This window comes from Lolium rigidum, chromosome 1 (genome assembly GCF_022539505.1).
Source record: "Lolium rigidum isolate FL_2022 chromosome 1, APGP_CSIRO_Lrig_0.1, whole genome shotgun sequence".
NCBI lineage: Eukaryota > Viridiplantae > Streptophyta > Magnoliopsida > Poales > Poaceae > Lolium > Lolium rigidum.
The window spans coordinates 338,439,105-338,458,355 of NC_061508.1; the positions used below are offsets into that span (position 1 = coordinate 338,439,105).

The 19,251-nt window shown below is 42.6% G+C and overlaps 1 protein-coding gene across 3 annotated transcripts in view; it reads left to right on the plus strand.

Annotated features, from left to right (window-relative positions):
* The window catches only part of LOC124700597 (polyubiquitin), a 34,805-nt gene that overhangs the window by 12,077 nt on the left and 3,477 nt on the right, over positions 1–19,251 (plus strand). Inside the window, exons 3-4 of one of the 3 annotated variants that reach the window (XM_047232691.1) lie at positions 2,896–3,985; positions 6,005–6,006. In XM_047232691.1, coding sequence (XP_047088647.1) covers positions 2,896–3,985; positions 6,005–6,006 — 1,092 coding nt within the window. Of the gene's footprint in view, positions 1–2,847; positions 4,193–6,004; positions 6,007–19,251 lie in introns of those variants that run through there. The other 2 variants (XM_047232698.1, XM_047232706.1) reach the window with 2 other exon arrangements.

The following is a 19,251-nucleotide window of genomic DNA, read 5'->3' on the forward strand; positions in this document are numbered from 1 at the left end:
GGTACCCTTTATTTCAAAGCTTTCAAGCACCTAATTTTTCTTCCTACATAAGTTCATATCCTAAATATAGCCAAACAATATTAGCTTCATCTCATGCTTTTGTATGCTACTCCCTCCATCCCAAAATGTAAGGCGTCTAAGGATTAGTGAAAAGTCAACTTTTTTTAAAGTTTGACCAAGTCTATTTTACAATACTAAATCAATATGAATAGATTCACTATAAAGTATATTTTCTTAATATATCCATTCGATATTGTAGATGTAAATATTTTTTCCTAAATATTCGGTCAAAGTTAGTAAAATTTGACTTTTGACCAATCCTTAGACACCTTACATTTTGGGACGGAGGGAGTATTTCTTTTCCATTTTACTTAGTAACCGAAGGACCGTTATTTCAATCAATCTAACATTAGATCCATGTGTAAGTGAGCCCACTCTACGAGGTTCAAGTATCATTAGTGAGCTTTTTGGTGAAGATTGGAATTCTTCAAGCGCCCTTTGTCAGTTGCATGAGGTCTGATCTTCCGGTAGGTAGGAACTACAATAATGTAGATCATATTCTTAGTTGATCCCATGATTTACGGTTGAATAGTTTGGATAGGAACAAATAGAAGACATTGTTTATTTTGTGTTTGACATACCCTTTACTTCTTCTTTTGTACTCTTATACTTTGTAAAGAAAAATGTGAGGCTCCCATTTTTTAACAAGTGTGTAATTTGATGACTTCTTGTATGTTCATCATAACCTCAAATACAAAAGGGGTCACCCTAGCAACCCTGCATGATGAGCTGATCTGGAAGTGGAGTCCTAGCGGCGCATACTCGGCGGTCAGCGCGCTCCTGCTCAACCACCCGTAGTGCATAGAAGCTAATTGGAAAAGCTAGGCACTCCACGTGTCAAATTCTTCCATTGGCTGGCCAACAAGAACATGTGTTGTACTGCCGAACGTTTGCAACGTCGCGGTCCGTAGCACAACACACTATGTGTGTCCTGTGTGATTAGGAGCCAGAGACGACGCATCACCTGCCCCTTCTCGAAGCAAGTGTGACATAAGATGCTATCCTAGGTACGACTGATGTGCAGGCCACCTGCAGGCGAGACCTCGCTCCATGAATCGTGGCTCACAGCCAAGCTTGCCACGCCAAAGCCCATGCGCAAAGGCCTTGCCTCTGCCATGTTGCTGACAGCCTGCACATCGATGTGTGGACACGAGAGAATGTCAACAAAAAAAGTTATAATTATGAATTGTAAACACGAGAGAATGTCAAAAAAAAAATTCCACATTGCAAGGAGAATTGTAGGTCACATCGATGTGTGGGGGACACGAGGTTGTGAATAGACATTTTTTTTCCCGATCACGTCGGCGTAAAGCACCAAATTAAGGCGTCACGTTATCAAAAAAAAAAAATTAAGGCGTCACGATTTCACGGAAAAGAAAAGTGCGTACCCGTTGTCGTCACCGGTGCCGTGGCCTCGCGGGACTCTTCTTCCCACCGGAGCTGCCTATAAATTCCCACCTCTCCGCGTCTCCTCTCCACACAAATCTAATCCAGTTCCCCTCTCCGATCTCGCACAAGAATCTCCCACCCGATCGAAGCCAAGGCTCCCTCTTCCTCCTTTCAAGGTACGGGAGCTCCCGATCCGTCCTTCTCCTGTTCGTGCTATGCGGCCGTTTGGTACTAGTATCTTCGTTCGATTATTGCTGGTTACGATCGGTTGCGTAGTCGTTTGGAGTAGATCCGCGGGCGGGCGGTTCCGCGGAGGTATTGTTATTGCTGATCGATTGCGGTCAAGTCGGCTCGGGTCGATGTGAATTTCCTCTGGATTTTGCCTGTTTTATCGAGTAGATCTGCGGATTTGAGGCGCGATTGGTGCTGGGGTCGCTCTATTGTACATACCTGGTGTACTTGGCTGGCTGATTCGTAGGCAAATATTCGGTACTGTTTTCGTGAATTGTATTTTTGCGGGATGCTCTCGTGGATTTCTGATTCTGTAGCGCTCAGGTTATCTGTTATATTGCAAGTATGCCTGACTTTCACTAATTTACGTGCCTAGTCTTTGTGCACCTCGTACTTGTTTGTAGAATCTGTAGCTGTGCATCGATCAACTCTGAAATTGTTCATTTGTTAAGGTGTAGATGGGCGATTCTGCTCTATATTTGCAGTATTCCGGTAGATTCTTGATTTTTGTAGCGCTCAGGTAGCAATTAAATTCCCTACATGCCTGATTTGTGAAGGGATATAAGCCTGGAATTTGTTGATGGGCAGCTTGTAGTTGCTTGTAGGATCCGTAGTTGTGCACCTGACTCTATTCTGGACGTCATATGAGTAGGATGATATTACTGCTGATTCATCTAAGCTTGGTGTGTACTTCCGTGTAGAACTGATAGAAGTTGGATCAAACTAGTTACACGAGTGGCTTTTTTCTTCTTTATGTTGATATGTTCGGTTGTTCGTAACTACAATTTCTCTACTGTATCGTGGCATAGTGGTTCTGTTCTGAAGATATCCGTTTACTGTGCCTTAGTAGGTCTGGAATTTACTGATAAGCAGGTTGTAGCTGCTTGTATAATCCGTAGTTGTGTATCCAACTCTATTCTGTAAGTCATGTGAGCTGTATGATACTACTGTTGATTCATCTAAGCTTGTTGTGTATTTTAGCATAAAACTGCTAGAAGTTGGATCAACATGGTTACATGAGTGGCTTGTTCATATTTACATTGACGTGTTTGTTGGTTCGTAGTTACGATTTCCCTATTGGATCGTGGCGTATTGGTTCATGTATTGCTTCTCTTCTGAAGATATCCGTTTACCTTGCTGTAACTCTGGTCTACTTTGTATTTACAGATGCAGATCTTTGTGAAGACCCTCACTGGCAAGACCATCACCCTCGAGGTGGAGTCCTCAGACACCATCGACAACGTGAAGGCGAAGATCCAGGACAAGGAGGGCATCCCTCCGGACCAGCAGCGCCTCATCTTCGCTGGCAAGCAGCTCGAGGACGGCCGCACCCTGGCTGACTACAACATCCAGAAGGAGTCCACCCTCCACCTGGTGCTGAGGCTCCGCGGTGGCATGCAAATCTTCGTGAAGACTCTCACTGGCAAGACCATCACACTTGAGGTGGAGTCCTCGGACACCATTGACAATGTGAAGGCCAAGATCCAGGACAAGGAGGGCATCCCTCCGGATCAGCAGCGCCTCATCTTCGCTGGCAAACAGCTCGAGGACGGCCGCACTCTCGCTGACTACAACATCCAGAAGGAGTCCACGCTCCACCTGGTGCTCCGCCTGCGTGGTGGTATGCAGATCTTCGTGAAGACCCTCACAGGCAAGACAATTACACTTGAGGTGGAGTCCTCTGACACCATCGACAACGTCAAGGCCAAGATTCAGGATAAGGAGGGCATCCCTCCGGACCAGCAGCGCCTCATCTTTGCTGGCAAGCAGCTTGAGGACGGCCGCACCCTCGCCGACTACAACATCCAGAAGGAGTCCACGCTCCACCTGGTGCTCAGGCTCCGTGGTGGCATGCAGATCTTCGTCAAGACCCTCACCGGCAAGACCATCACGCTTGAGGTGGAGTCTTCGGACACCATCGACAATGTGAAGGCGAAGATCCAGGACAAGGAGGGCATTCCCCCGGACCAGCAGCGCCTCATCTTTGCTGGCAAGCAGCTTGAGGATGGCCGCACCCTTGCTGACTACAACATCCAGAAGGAGTCCACGCTCCACCTGGTGCTGAGGCTCCGTGGTGGCATGCAGATCTTCGTCAAGACCCTCACTGGCAAGACCATCACCCTGGAGGTGGAGTCGTCTGACACCATTGACAATGTCAAGGCCAAGATCCAGGACAAGGAGGGCATCCCTCCGGACCAGCAGCGCCTCATCTTTGCTGGCAAGCAGCTCGAGGACGGCCGTACCCTCGCTGACTACAACATCCAGAAGGAGTCCACCCTGCACCTGGTGCTCCGCCTCCGTGGTGGTCAGTAAGTGCCTAACCATGGCACTGCTTCTGTCTCTGGGGTTCACAAGTCTGGTTCCTTCGGTGTGTCTGTCTCGGGTGGTCTGGTCGTGTGTTGCCCGTGTTCGTCGTGTTATGGTACCTTGCGTCTACAAACTTGTGCTGCGATGCAGCATCTTTGGATGAACTGTGATGAAGTAATAAGTGAGCCCTGAACTTGTTGTGAAATTCTTGTGTGTATATCTCTTATTATGCTGTTATGTGTTTTGCGAAGAGCTATTTGCAGCATTATCTTCTTTCGCTGGTTGTTTCGTATTTTGATTGATGATTTTGACATTGAAGAGTATTTGTTTTCAGCTCAGCATACTTGACATAAATGCGCTACTACAGTAGTTGTAATGAATATTGTTTTTTAGGCTTCTGTTTATCAGCAGGTATGGTTTGTGTTGGTCACCGCGATGATTTGCAACAAAATATTAAACAACAGTCGTCTAGATATTACAGACTAGTGGTTGAACAACAGTTTTTTGCTGAGATTGATTTGTGGCACATGTAGCTGACCACATCTTGGGCAGAGCGTGTTGGCAGGCAAGAGCTCGCCACGGCAAAGGAAAAGAGATGCGATGAGATTGGAAAAGAGATGAGATGTAGGAACTACTACCTCTAATCCGATATGCTAGTCTTGCCTCCGCTTCGCGTCGATCTAATCGAAACGGAGGGAGTAGTTTAGAGAAGTTTATTATAAGTGGTGTTAGGGCTACTACTCCCTTTCAGAGTTCTTTGTATTTTAGCGATGAACGCGCGAGACAGTATCTAAACCAGTGATGGTGAAAAACAGGACAAGACGAGATGAAGCTACACGAGATAGTTGTTATCGCTAGGAGGAGGATGGCCATGGTGATGTGTATTGTAGTGCGAAAGATCATTTCCACTTTGTTGCTCGACAATTCTTAGTGGAGCATCTAAATCATTTCTATCAAGAATTTTCCTTTACATCATGGATGGATGGGCCTGGCTTTTTCAGAAACAAAAGGTGTGGACTAGAAATGCTACTCATGTCGATGGAATATCGAATGGACAAAACTCAAATTCGACGGAAAACAACGACATCAGAAACACCAACTTGGTCCTAGTTCGGAGGCTTATAATAGTTTGATTCAACATTCAACCTCCATATGCCGCCAGATAGAACAACTAGACAGATTGGAAACACCGAGTTGGAATGGACCTTATCTAGTCAACATATGATTAATCATTGTTCAAATCGCCAAGCATCAATTATTGATCAAATCTGGTGCTAGGATTAGTTCAGGCTCTTCCCAAAGAAAAGAAAAAAAGGGGTGGGTTTGTTGAGCTGCCATTATCGCCGTCTTGCACTATACAATCGACATTGGGTGTAGGTGCAGTGTCGCTCTCGAATAAAATGCAGAGTCATCCAGCCACCCGATTATTATACTACCTCATTCCTAGAATAAATCTCTATACTTTATCTATATACGAATATATCTTGATACAATTTAGTTTTAGATACATCAATATCTAAAAAAATTAGAACACTTATTTTTAGATGGAGGGGAGTAACAGTCAAACACCGCACCGCGAAGCAAAGTTGAATCTGCTGCCCTCATGAACCACGCCCTCTACTTAACTTGGCACTCAGGGCATCTCCAGCGGCGCGACGCAAATGGACGCTGAGCGACCGTTTGTGTCCGCCGTGACCGAAAATGTGTCGTGCACCACCTCCAGCGGCGCGACGCAAAGTGTCCGGGCCGTCCGCAGAGACGCAATGGGCCAGGTTTGCGTCTCGGCGAACGCTGCGCGGACGCGCAAAGTGACCGCTTGGTCCTGGCACGGGCCCGCCTGGCAGCGGCACAACTGCTTCGTCTTCGGCGGCATTACTTGCGGGCGGCGCGCTGCAGCCTTTGCAGGGCCGCGTTAATGACGTGCCTCGGCTTCCGCGAGCGTGCGCAGCCTAGTAGACGTGGGCGGCTAGCGGACGCAGCGTCGATGCGTCTTCTCCGCCGCGATCGCGGCGACGAGGCGTCGCTTCGGCAGTCTGCGGCTGCCTCGCGTGCCGCACGTAGTAATGGCGATGCCCCGCGTGGCGCGGCCGTCGCCGTGCCTCGGACCTATATAAACATGGGGACCAGCATCTCATCTCCTCCGCACTAAACCCTAGCCGCCGCTGCCGTAGCGCCACTCAGTAGATCCACCATGAGCAGCGCCGGGCGCGGCCAGGCTGCCTCGCCTCCACCTCCACCTTCACCTCCCACTCCACCTCCCCCGGCCTCGAGCTCCGACGACGGGTTCGACTCCGACGACAACGACCGACCTCCTCCACCCGGCCGGGGACGCCGCGGCCCCGGGCCGAAGCGGAGAAGGAAGCAAAGGAGGAGCGGGCGGGCCATGCGGCCTGTCGACGCCGAGCCGGAACAGCGCAGCCGGCGGCCGCCGCCGCAGCCGAGGACTCGACTCGGAGATTTCATGGTCATCCGATGACCCCGATGCGCCGACGCCGGAGGAGAAGGCGGCGGAGCGACGGGCCCTCGTCGCGTCTTTCGAGACGCTCAAGGACGAGGCCGCCAACGCGAGGCCGGGAGCAGGCACCGCAAGAGGACGCGGCGGCGCACCGAGCCATAGCGGCCGCGCGGGAGGCGGCGGAGAAGCAGGCCACGGAGCGACGCAACGACGGTGCCGGCCCGTCAGGAACCAATTAGTCTAGGTCTTGTATAGTTTTTATGTACTTTCTATGTTTGGTTTTTGAATCAATCGCTCGTGGTAGAAAACCAAAGGAATTGTATGAAGATCAAACTATGTTGCAATTCAAAAATGGGTCGTCCCGGTGGGAGCACACCCAGACGCAAACGGACGCGCGGTCAAAATATGTCCGCTGGGCGACACAAACGGACGCTGCCGACCACTTTTGGACGTCCGAAATGCGTCGCGCCGCTGGAGATGCCCTCAGCCAAGCAGAACGTCCGTAGCAGGAGAAGCGAAGACACGGCGATGTTGACGTGGTTCTTTTCCTCTCCGTGTCCCTAGCTGGCGGAGGAACCGGTGGATAATGAAAAGAAACGGGAAAAGTCCCAGTTGAACCTGAGTGCACGTGAACCCAGGTGGGAAATGCATTTTTCAAATATTAAAAAATTCTGAAATAAAAATAACGAGGTACGTATGCATGTTCCATGTGTGCGTAGAAAGTTTTCGCGGAGAAACCACTTTTTTTTATTTCAGAATCAAAAAAAGACAAAATACGTCTGATATATAGCCCTGTAAAATTTCACTTTTTTGTCGAAGCAAAATAAAAGGTTTTTTCGTCACGAAACTCATGTCCAGGGCACATGTTTGAGATCACCTTTGCATTCATTTTGTGTTTCTATTTTTAAAACATATTTATAGATCACAAACATACTTTTGAAAAAGTAGGTTCACATCCCAGATTCTGAAAAGCCAGTCTCAAAGAAACGATACTAAACTCCGGTCCAGAAGAAAACGATGCCCCGACAACTGCAAGTGGCCCTTGCATCTTGTTTCAATGACGAGTTGGCGCTTTTGTAAAATCAAAGGAAAATGAGAGGATGGGAGGGACCGAAGGCAACGTCTACAATGTAAGGACGGCGATGGGCCACATCGACAACTGCAGACGGGTTTCTTTCCATCGATCCCCGTGAACCGTATCACGTCAATGTAACACACAACCAACGTACACTCGTGCGCGGCAGGAAGCGTGTGTTGTTTATCCCCTTCGGGAGTGCCGACATGATAATAATGTTCATTGATGTTTTGTTTGAGGGGAAGCATTGATATTTTCCTGGCCGTTGAGGGCATTTGCTTCGAGAACTATTAAGCTCTAAAGTAACATTGGATGGCTAATATAAAAGCTAATATTTTAGAATATTTTATCATTTATCCATTGTTCTCCCTTTCTTCACTTGTATTGCCAACTTTTTTTTTTTTGCGAATGACACTTGTATTGCCAATTCATGTGCCTTCTTCACCACTTATTTTTCTCTTTTATTGCCTCTGCCTCCAAATCCTCATTTCCAAGTGTGCCTTGGTCTTATTCCTTATCTACGATGAACTTGACATCAGTTCTTTCTTTGTATTTTTTTTACATTCTAATTCCAACCATTTATTTTTCTTCTTCGACTGTTAACTCATCCATATGTAAGGTACGATTCGTAGATGACTCAACTATTATTGTACATTTATTTTTGAACAACACACCACTATCTCGATTTCTCACTTCAACAAGACATCAAACAACCTTTCTTGATGCTACTCATGTGCTAGTCATGTAAAAAAAGGATTTTTTTTTGATGTCGTTGTATCCATTCTAAATAATACTCCCTCCGATCAATAAAGGATGATACATCCAAATTTAGAAAAAGTTGAGACATCCTTTGTTGGACGGAGGGACTAGGATAGATTGCGATTCATGCCCAAAATGTTCCATGATCTTCAGATGGTCTATATTTTATTTTCCCAATATCTCCCATGCCTAACTAAGTTTTTGACAAATGATTGAGCAAAAGCAAAAGAATCATCCAACATGAACTTGTGGGTATATAGTTTTTGGCTTATCATGGATCGAGCCAGAGTTTACAACAATATCTTGTCATAGCATGGATCCTCCAAATATGTACCCGTGATGGTATCACAACAATGAAACTAGCATATAAATAAACATGAAATATTGAACATTTAAAATAAAATACTAGAAGTAAGTACAAAAATAGGTGGATGATACAGTATAATATTTAAATATATGGAATGCAATTTAACAGTCACAAACTCGTAATAACAAGTGTTTGGTTATCATGGATTGCCTAGAGACAATCTAAAATAGTAAGAAGTATACTCACCACCAAGTAGGCGTAGTTAGTGATGCATATTTATTTTCAGTACCTTCTGTCTGCTATGGTTCAATTACTTTATATGAAAGAAATAAGTTAAGGTAACATTTTACGATCGCAGATAATCAAATACATTTACATTTTCAAGGACATCTCTTTCCCAGCTGAAGTTCAACATGAGAGGTCCAATTCCTTGTGTTTTTTTACTTCTTCATATATTATATTTGTTCTCTAAACTATTTCAAATAATTAGGGTATATGAGATGGGAGCAAGTAAAATAATCAAAAGGTCACGAAATGTGACAACAGTGTGTCACATGATGTGTGTTTTTTCCCGATCACGCTGGCGAATATCACATGAAGGTCATGCAGGAGGGTCATAGGGATAGAACAAAATGTACGATTTGTTTTCTCCACTCGGAGTGCAATTGGCATCTGCATCGGTATTTTCTTGGGCATAGATGTCAAGGATATTTTATTTTCTTTGGCGAAGACATTTGAGAGCATTTAAAGTTCTAAAGCAGTATGAGATAAACCTATAATTTTAAAAAGTTAGTATTTCTAAAAACATATTGGTGAATCCATACTTTTGTCATTCTTTATTTATTACCCACAAGTGCAGTGGATCAATGGTACATTCAATAATTATTGAGTGTCGAGCCCACGTGAAGTTGAAGGTAAAATTATTATACTCTAAGGCCATATAAACCCTCTTATGATCGTTTAAATATGCAATACTACAAACCAAAGGATGCAAGGAGCTTTTCTTTACTAACTAATAACTAGAAAATTGCAAACTAGAAGACTTAAATTATTTAAACGAGGGAGATGGTAATAAAAGTGCCAGAAATATGTCAGCAAGTGGCAACTCAAGTGAGTAAATCTTTTAGAAAAGTACATGTGATTGTTTTAAGTGAAGCACAAAATCTTTTATTTCATTCATTGTGATTGTTTTAAGTGAAGCACAAAATCTGCTATACCAGCTAGCTGTGTGAGTTCTATATTTTGTGTGAATTCTTGCACCCCACTTAGATACCTACACATAGACAAACAAGACATTAAAAATAAATAACTTGATGATTACAACCCTAGGACACGTGCATTAGCAATAAAATTTAATTAAGGCAATGTCTAACCATCGCAATAGCTTTTGATATAAGATAACGTCTATGTTTCTTCTAGAGACGATCCAGAAGTAGGTGTAGATGTGTATACGATCAATTACACCCCATAGTGATTGATTACGAGGGCACATACATGTGCAAGCAAGGAATTTATTAACGCATGAAGTCCAACCACCACGATTAGTTTCAAGAACTACATTAGTTTTACATTAGTTTTTATACCCTATTGAATGCAAGGTGAAAACTCATGCATAGATTTCAGCCACTCCTGCACACCCTTATCCAAGTCACAAGAAATTGTGACGACCGTATGCATTTCCCAAAATATACGTACACTTATACATCAATACATAATGCCATCATAGAAGACAACAAAGAAGTATGCAACCATGAAACAAACTATTTCACCATTGTGATGAATAATTTACTACTCAAATCTAGACACAAAGACACAATAAATTGTGAGGAAATAATATGTTGAATCCCACATCATGTTTGCCAAAATATTTAAGTGCATAGATGAAGATGTTTATGTATATGTTGATGGAGAGGTGCCTCCCCAAGGGGAAGATGTGGCGATGATGTTGAGGCACGTTGGCGGCGGTGCAGGGCGACATCGCGACAACAGAGCGGAGTACCGAGGTGCGTCCAGCCCTAGAGGAGCACCTCTCATTTTGCCTCCATTCTTCCTTGACCTTACTTGGTGGTGTAGATAAGCCCTCCCCACTGTAGATGACATCCAAGGAGGATGCAGATTCACAACTTTACTTGGGGCCTCCAAAAGTAGGATTTCCCATCAAAGTATTATGTTGGTGACTGTAATATCCCAGGTAATGGGGTTACAAAAATAGAGGAAACAGATATGTGCATTGCATTCATGCATAGAAAATCTGGGGAATTTTCGCGCTTTAAAGTAAAACAGTCACAAGAATCGAAGTTTCACTTGACCTTGGTGGAATTGAAGTAGCTCATCAAGTCCCAGTGCTATAAACCTCAATGTGACTTTGCTAAAACCTTGTTTTGGGTAGAGAAAAGTTGATCTAAGGGGTTAGATCAAATGGAATTAAGATCAACACAAGAACTTATTAATCAAGGATCAACTACTTGATCTTATTAAAGATCACAACATGATATTCCTTGCCATAACATATGAACATCCATTTAATTGGAAATCAAGTAACAATAATTGGAGAAACTATTCTTGACTTATCCTTTTCCATGTCTTAAACAAATCCATGTTCCTACCATTAATCTCATGGTATTTCTTGAACTAAACTCTTGAACTTAACACCAACAAAAGCTTATCATTAAACCCTAGAGATGGGAGAGGTATATAACCATTAAAGAGATAAGAAGCACACTCTAAATTATTAACACTTAAAAGTTAAGCAACTACCTTGAGGTACAATTGAATTCACTTTAAAACTAAATACCAAATATAGCACAACCCAAGGACCTAAGTGCATAAAAGCCACATCTTCTGATTCAATCATAACTTATTAAATATGTGGAATATCACAAAACTAAATTCGTTTACATTACGAATTATAGTTCAAACTATTTGAATAAAATAAACTATGAGTATTTTGATACTCATATGATCATGCCTTAATGAAATCAAACATCACCATTCAAAATTGGGTTATAATCCTTATCTTTGATATTTTGATCCCAATAATAATATAAATACAATCACATATGATATAGTGACTCAACCACAAGCATAAAATCATTCACCAGATATTTAGTAACAAAAGCCACTTGTCTATCCAAAAATAAATCACATGAGAGGATAATACCAATGCCACATAGGATGAAAATATCTACATTGCTTGCATCTTAAGCTATGCCACCTCATGCCTAAAGGATTGCTATGGATGAGAGCATGACAACCAAGCACCTTACTCATCAAATTAAAAGCAAGAGTCATCCACCCATGTGTCATGTTACTAGAGCATGCTCAAGCCTATAAAAGGAGCCTCACACTTCATTCATTTCATCATCTTGCACATTGATGCAAGAAGACCAACACATTGAGCCACTCCATAAAATAGTAAGGATCAAGATGAAGCAGACTAGGAGGTGGAGGCATGCCACAAGATGCAGGTTTATCAGATTTCCTGAAGAACAAGCTACGAAGCTAGCAAGGTAGAATTCTTAGGCAAACCACATATTTAGTTAATCACATAATCACTCCTTGAGTAGAACCATAGATTATAATCCAAGACCTTGTGAAGTGAGAGGGGTAATTGGAATAATCATATCTGAATACTTTTAGTGATACTTAAGGAAGCCCATACCATGCATGATCATCACCATTGGGTAATGATCATATACTCTAAGAATTGGGAGTACAAGCCATTGAGAACAAATTACTCATGATAGTGCCATGACTGTACTAGGAGAAATAGAAGGATAAGCCATAAGTTAAATCCTATATGATAAATAAATATCATTCACCACATGAAATGATAGAAAAATCATGAGTAAGCAAACCTAAATTATATCTCAATCCTAACTTGTGAATCACTTGGTGATCATAAGTAGAATCCTATCTACATTTCACTTATTCCTCAATTAAAGAAAACAAGAAAACCGTTAGAGTTAAACTCTATACCTTATATGGTGAGAAACCATTCATCCATATAACCAAAGTTAACTATAAAAAGAATCAATGCCCATATCACAACCTAACTTGTGAATTAATTGATGATCACAAGTAAAACCCTAAACTACATCTCAATCTTAGTTTGTGCATCACTTAGGTGATCACAATTAAAACATAGAACATACTTGATAATTAAACCATGTGTGGTGATCAACCAATTACCTTTGTAACAAGATAAACCATGATGGAAACAATACCTACTTAGATACTTTCAAATATAATGATAGTATTAACCTTAATAAGGGGGGTTATGATAGAAACTATAAAACCCTAATACATTTGAGCTCCCATAAAATCATGTGCAAGTAACCAATTCCCCAAATTGAAGTCAAGTCCTAATACAACCTCTGAAATACTTTAAGTTAAAAATATCAACTCCAATATTTCCAAACAGATTTGATTCACAAGATAAATGGATATTAAAATGAGAGCATAAATCATGCTTAATTAAAATTTGCAATAAAGGTTCACATATATTAAATGCTCATTCAAAAACAATTCAGTGTTACAATGATCCTTTATTTAGTCCTAATGAAATTCAAATTATCAAATACCTGCAAAATAGAAAAGTATTCAAATCTGAATTATAAAACAGAATTGAAAAGAGAAATGGAAAATAGAAAATATACAAAACAGAAAATGAAATAAAAGAAAAGAGAAATGGACCTTACCTGGCCGAGCGGACCACCGCGAGTCCATCGGCACGGCCCAAACCACGGCTCCGGCCCGGCCCACTTACCCCTTCGCCTAAAAAGATCCGGGAGGAGCTCGTCCTCATCCCCTTCCTCGCGCGTGGAGGCCGGCGCGACGCCGTGACCGCCTTCTCCCTCTCGGCCGGCGATCCCTCCGTCCTCGACAACGTGACTAGGCTCGTTTTCGAGCCTATAAGAACCCCAGCACGAACCCTAGCCCGAGTTTCTTCCTCTTTTGCCCCAATTTCTTCTCAGATGGAAACCCTAGCACACTCAGACCCCGGCCATCGCCGTCGATGTAGACCTCCCCGACCACCGCCGTGACCACCATCGTCTCCGCCGTCCTCGACTTGCTCATGGTGCAAAAGGAATCGTGTCAGGGCGAGCTATAGCCTCGCCGTTGAGCTCGTCTCCTCCGTCACCGGCGCCATGAAATCCGGCGATCCCGGCCACGGCAAGCCACGCTGTCAAGCCCTGCGTGCTTCCGGTGAGCCCCCGAATCTCGCAGGCATGCATGGCTCGGTCGATTACATCTCGTAGCATGCCTAGCACCGTAGACCCGTGAGCTCTGCCGCTCCGTCTCGCCGCCGGCCAAGCTCCGGCGACCATTTGGAGGCGGCGCCACCACTGCTAGGTTCGCCTCGTTGTCCTCGTTCCAACGCACCCACGCATGACCCCGCGGGAACTTTGTATCACCGGCGACCATCGCCACTGTCCGCCGGCCACCGTACCCGCTGCCACGCCATCAATTTTGACTTGGTCAAATACTCGTGGCAGCTGACGTGGACGTAGCCCCACCAGTCAGTGACTGTGTGGGTAAACTACCCGTGTAGCTTTAGTCATTTTCTGTTTTAAATTCAAATTCATAATTGCTGCAACTTCAAATGAATTTAGCAAATTCAATTTAAGTCAGAAAAATATAAATGAGATATCAAAATTCTTAGAAAAGAAAACTCTATCCAATAAAAATACAATATGAAATTTTTATTTTTAATAAAAATTCAATTATTTAATACTTATTAAATGAGCCTTTTCTTTAATTCTAAATTGAATTAAAATTCAATAAATTGGAAAACCTTCTAAAATAAATAAAAACCTGTAAGAAAAATAAAGAAAACATTAAAGTTATTTTTCTTTATGTGTTATTTTGTTAAATCTTTATTAGTGGAAATTTAAACCCTAATTAATAATTACCTTAATTATTAATTGTTTAAAAATAATAAAATGCCAAATTCAATATTATTTTTATTTCCAAGTTACTAATAACTTCAACTTTAAAATGAAGTTATTAATCATAGAATTAAATGGTTAATAACAAACCCTAAATTCCACATGGAATGATTTTATAACCCTATCATTTCATGTGACTCCTAAAACCCTAAATTAATTAGGAACCCTAGTTCCATTAGCACATGTGAACCCTAAATTGCTTCTAACCTAAACCCTAGGTTAGAGCATGTGATCATGGTACATTCTTTCAAAGCATAGAACCCTATTAACAAATAAATACCTGTCTTGGCCACATAAAATGTAGAAAACCTATCACTAATATATGGATATCCCATGTGTTCATCTTCATCAAACCTAGATAATCAAAGTAGGGTGAACCAAGTGTAAACCCTAGATCCTATTACCAAAGCCATCATCCATATTCATTCCTACTTAGCATCACACCAATGTGATGAACCTCGAGAGCAACTATGCCAAAACCCGAGCATTACCTAACCATATTCCACTAAACCCTACTAGTATTGGATATTTATCAACCATCCTATTCAGGAGCCAATTACTCCTGACTTAATAGAACCAACAGTAAAACCTAGACCACTTCCACCCTAATTGATATACTTCTTACTAATTAAGAAGTATGTTCTTCAAAAGTTATTCTTTTGAAGAAAATAAGGAATCATCATCAACCCTGCTTATAAGGACCTATAAACCCTAGCCAGCTATCACTAGAAAGATAAACCAACCTTGACAACAACCATGTATAATGAATTGCTTAGGATGCCTAGGCTTATCTCAACCTTACAAGCCTTAGTTGATGATGAATCCAACTATGTTGTGATCCATCTTATACTTACTCCAGAAACTACTTGGAACCAGAATAAATTATAGCAACCCACAAACCTAATTACCATACTTGTTCTTTATCAAATTACATGTTCTTCAAAAGTTATTCTTTTAAAGTATAGGATAATCAATCATTAACCATGCCATATAGTACTAAAACTCGACCACTTGTTCCTTACTTGTTAACATTATGCCAATCATCATTCTTTGTGTGCTCAATTGAATATTATGCTTTATTATCTACCTGTTTATAATACCAAGTAAATCACACCTGAATAAGAACCTTGTATGTGAATCACTCTAAAAGTGCAACACACCCTAAACCAATCATTACAACTCACCGATCCTAAATCATCGGGGTTAGGTCACGCTTAGAGCGATTGCATCTCATTCTTATGCATTATTGCATCCTTGCCAATCTTCTAAACATCGTCCTTACCGGACGATGATGCTATTTCAGAATTTGGAGTTATTACGCACCGAAGACCTTGTCTGCATAATCTTGCAGTCAAGAAAGGCAAGTTCATCGCTTGCTCATGTCATTTGAGTATTTCTATCAAATTACTTGCAAAGTATTATGGTTATCACTATTGCACAAAAATCAAAACCACTACTTTCATAACTATGAATATGACTAAGTGGTGGGCAATGGAACCATGGAATGTGTTGATATGGTGGAGGTTCCATTGCACGGGTTTATATCCATCTAGGATTAAACAACAAATGTCGCCAGTGATTCTTGTGCCGTAATACCCGTGTTAACCATAAGATCCGGAGTGGGACGGAGTAGTCAAAAGTGTTTCCACCTCTCGTTCATCAACGGATGCGCTTACCGTAGCAGCTTGTGTCCGGCGGAACAACCGGAGGGTGGGGATCCCATTCTAATTCCCCACGGTAAAGCATTGCTTGCCGTAGCGGCTTGTGTCTTGCGGAACAACCGGAGGGTGGGGATCCCATTCTAATTCCCCACGGTAATGCGGTCTATGATGGGTTGCAGCCACCGGCGTAGGAGTGTATGGTAAGAGCCCAAGCATCGTTGTCGTGGTCGGGGTCCACCCCGAAATTACGGGAATAATGGGACCGACGTGGACCCAGGGTCGGCGCATGCAACAAAGGGTGGGTGTTCGAGGTAGCGGAGGAACATGATTGGCTAGACCTTATACCGGGCCTCACACCAAAGGAAGTGTGGACGAGAACTTAAGCTCGGTTGGCACCAAGGTTAAGATCTCTTATGGGTAAAGCAACACACCTCTGCAGAGTGTAAAGAACCGTGACCTGTCACTCCCTGTTCCGGGATATGGAACTGCGAACGCCCCCGGAAAGGAGCTCCATGAAGTTCTAGTAAACCGGTGAAAGCTGACGGACATAGTTCTTCTGAATAAAAGCAACCTCTTGAAGAAATGATTATGAAAACCTGCATTGGTATTAGACTTTCTGGTCTAATGTCGTAGCTAGTGCATTAAACACCTCTTTCCTATAATGAACTTGTTGAGTACGCTCGTACTCATCCCACTCTTAAATCCCCTGCTTAGATATGGAGGCATCGAAGGAGGATCTACAGTGCAACTCGAAGAACGAGGAGTCAACAACTACTTCAAGAGATAGGACCCTGTCAGAGGAGTCAGATACCACATTCAACAAGTATAAAACTTAGCTTAGCAATAGAAAGGAACTAGTTTCCTAAACTTAGCTCCTATTTAGCTAGAATCTATTCATAGCCTCTGTAGCTAGTTAAATACTCTACAAATAGAGTTCGTGTTAGGATTAGACTACGAGTCATTCTCCTGGAGTTTATTTGCAGATTTACCTCATTGTAAAGTAGGAGGCTGTGCTGATCTTATGTAACAGAGTCTGTATGTAATTCTATAGACATGCCTTGGACCCGCATATGTTTCTGTTGTACCACTCTGAGCGATATAATACTAGTGGAACGGTGTTTCATTGGTGTTATATCAGACTTGCATACTACACCATGCAGTGGTATGCCGGGTCACCACAGTGACTTCATAGGGGCTCCTCTCTGTCCCAAATGTTCCTCAAACCAACTTATGGTCAAATCCATCATTTATGGAAAAAGCTGGAGTCAATCTATTAGGAATAATGATTTATATCTTCGTCCTTCTCCGTAGCAAGTTATGTTTTCAAATTAAGGAATATGAATTTCAATATTTTTTTATGTCTCGAAAAGTAAGACAATGCCTCTAAGCCTTTACGCTTTACAATGGACGCATCTATAATTTGATTCAAAACCCATAAACTAAGATCATCTATTTTGTATGTCACTTGAAGTAATATTCTCAACTACTAATTTCAACCTTAGAATCAACATCTAGCCAATCACATTTAATATAATTTAACATATAAACTACAACTAAATCCTTGCAGTAAACTACATTAAAAATTGCATAACTGCGCAAAAGTACAAATTTACTTTGGTAATGTTTACTTTAGGCAACCAATATTTTTAAAAAGAAAAACAAAGGGCTGAAAGGTAGCAAAAGCATATCAAAATTTAAGACACATATATTGCATTATATAAACCAATGACTTTGGATATAATCTCCAATGGTAATAGCACTCGTAAATGTGGATGAAAACTATTTACAAATAAAAATACGAACACCGTCAAAACTTAGATTCGTCGCAAAGAAAATGGTGTCATGAATATGGACGACAATATATGTAGCTTCTCTAGCGAGTCAAGCACGACATCTCAGATTCGCTAAACCAAAAAGGTGGCATGAATATAGACGTCTATGGATACGTTTGGCCTTCAGGCCGTGGCTGAAAAGATCACTATTCAATCGTGACTAGCGACACCCACACATGTCGCACCGGAATGCACCGACGTCATGAGTCCTGCTCCCAAACGACCACCAACCAGCGGAAACTCCAACGACCTCAGACGGTATCTCACATTGGTATCCCCAGATTTCCCCTCCCCTTCCCCCTCTCATTATCCTCTACATCATTGCGAGTTACCTCGAGGGAGGATCTGATTTGCTCCTCCCTCCTATTCGATGGCGCTACTGGTTAGTGACGAACTATGTCGTTGCCTATTCTACAATACTCCAGAGGGATCCTCATGGAGGTGAGAAGAAGTAGGGGCCATAGGGAGAAGTGCTACCGGGATGGGAGTACACATTTTACCCAGCTTCGGAACACCTGCTCGAGGATAGGGCCTACTGCTGCTTGTTTAGAATTATATGGGCGCTTTCGCATTGTTATAATGAGTTGTAGTTGTCCCTCGAGGGCTTCCGGGATCCGGCTTATAAAGGCGCCAGGATATAGGGTTTACACGGAGATTCCTAGCCGAAATACAAGATGCCTATCTACGGAATATAAATTGTCGTGTGCGCCAATGATCCACCTCCTTCCTAGTTGTTCGTCATGGATTCGGATACTTCATCGGCTTTCCTGGATCAGACTTCTGATGTAGGTCTGTTGAGATCGGGCTCTTGTTCCTGGGCTGGGGTTCATCCATCTTTGATCAACAACAACTGGGCCACCCGGTGGGCCATATGCCACCACCACCATCTGTGGGCCACTCGGGCTTGCCGGGTCCGAACTACGTCGTTGGCATATATACCCATAAAGTATACCCACAACAAGGTGCTTGCGCAGTGCGGGCTGTACAAAGTAGTAGTAGCTTTAGGTGGTCTAGGGTTAGGTCTAGATTGGTTTTTCCCATGCGGAATTTTAGTGAGATGCCATTCCCGATGTTATAAACACAACAAGCAAATAAACGAAGAACAGACAAACCACACGTAGGGGACGCAAGATTTTAATGTGGAAAAACCTTTCCAACAAAGAGAGCAAAAAGCCATAGGCACCAGCTACCAAAACTTCTATATATCAGGAGTTTTCACACAAC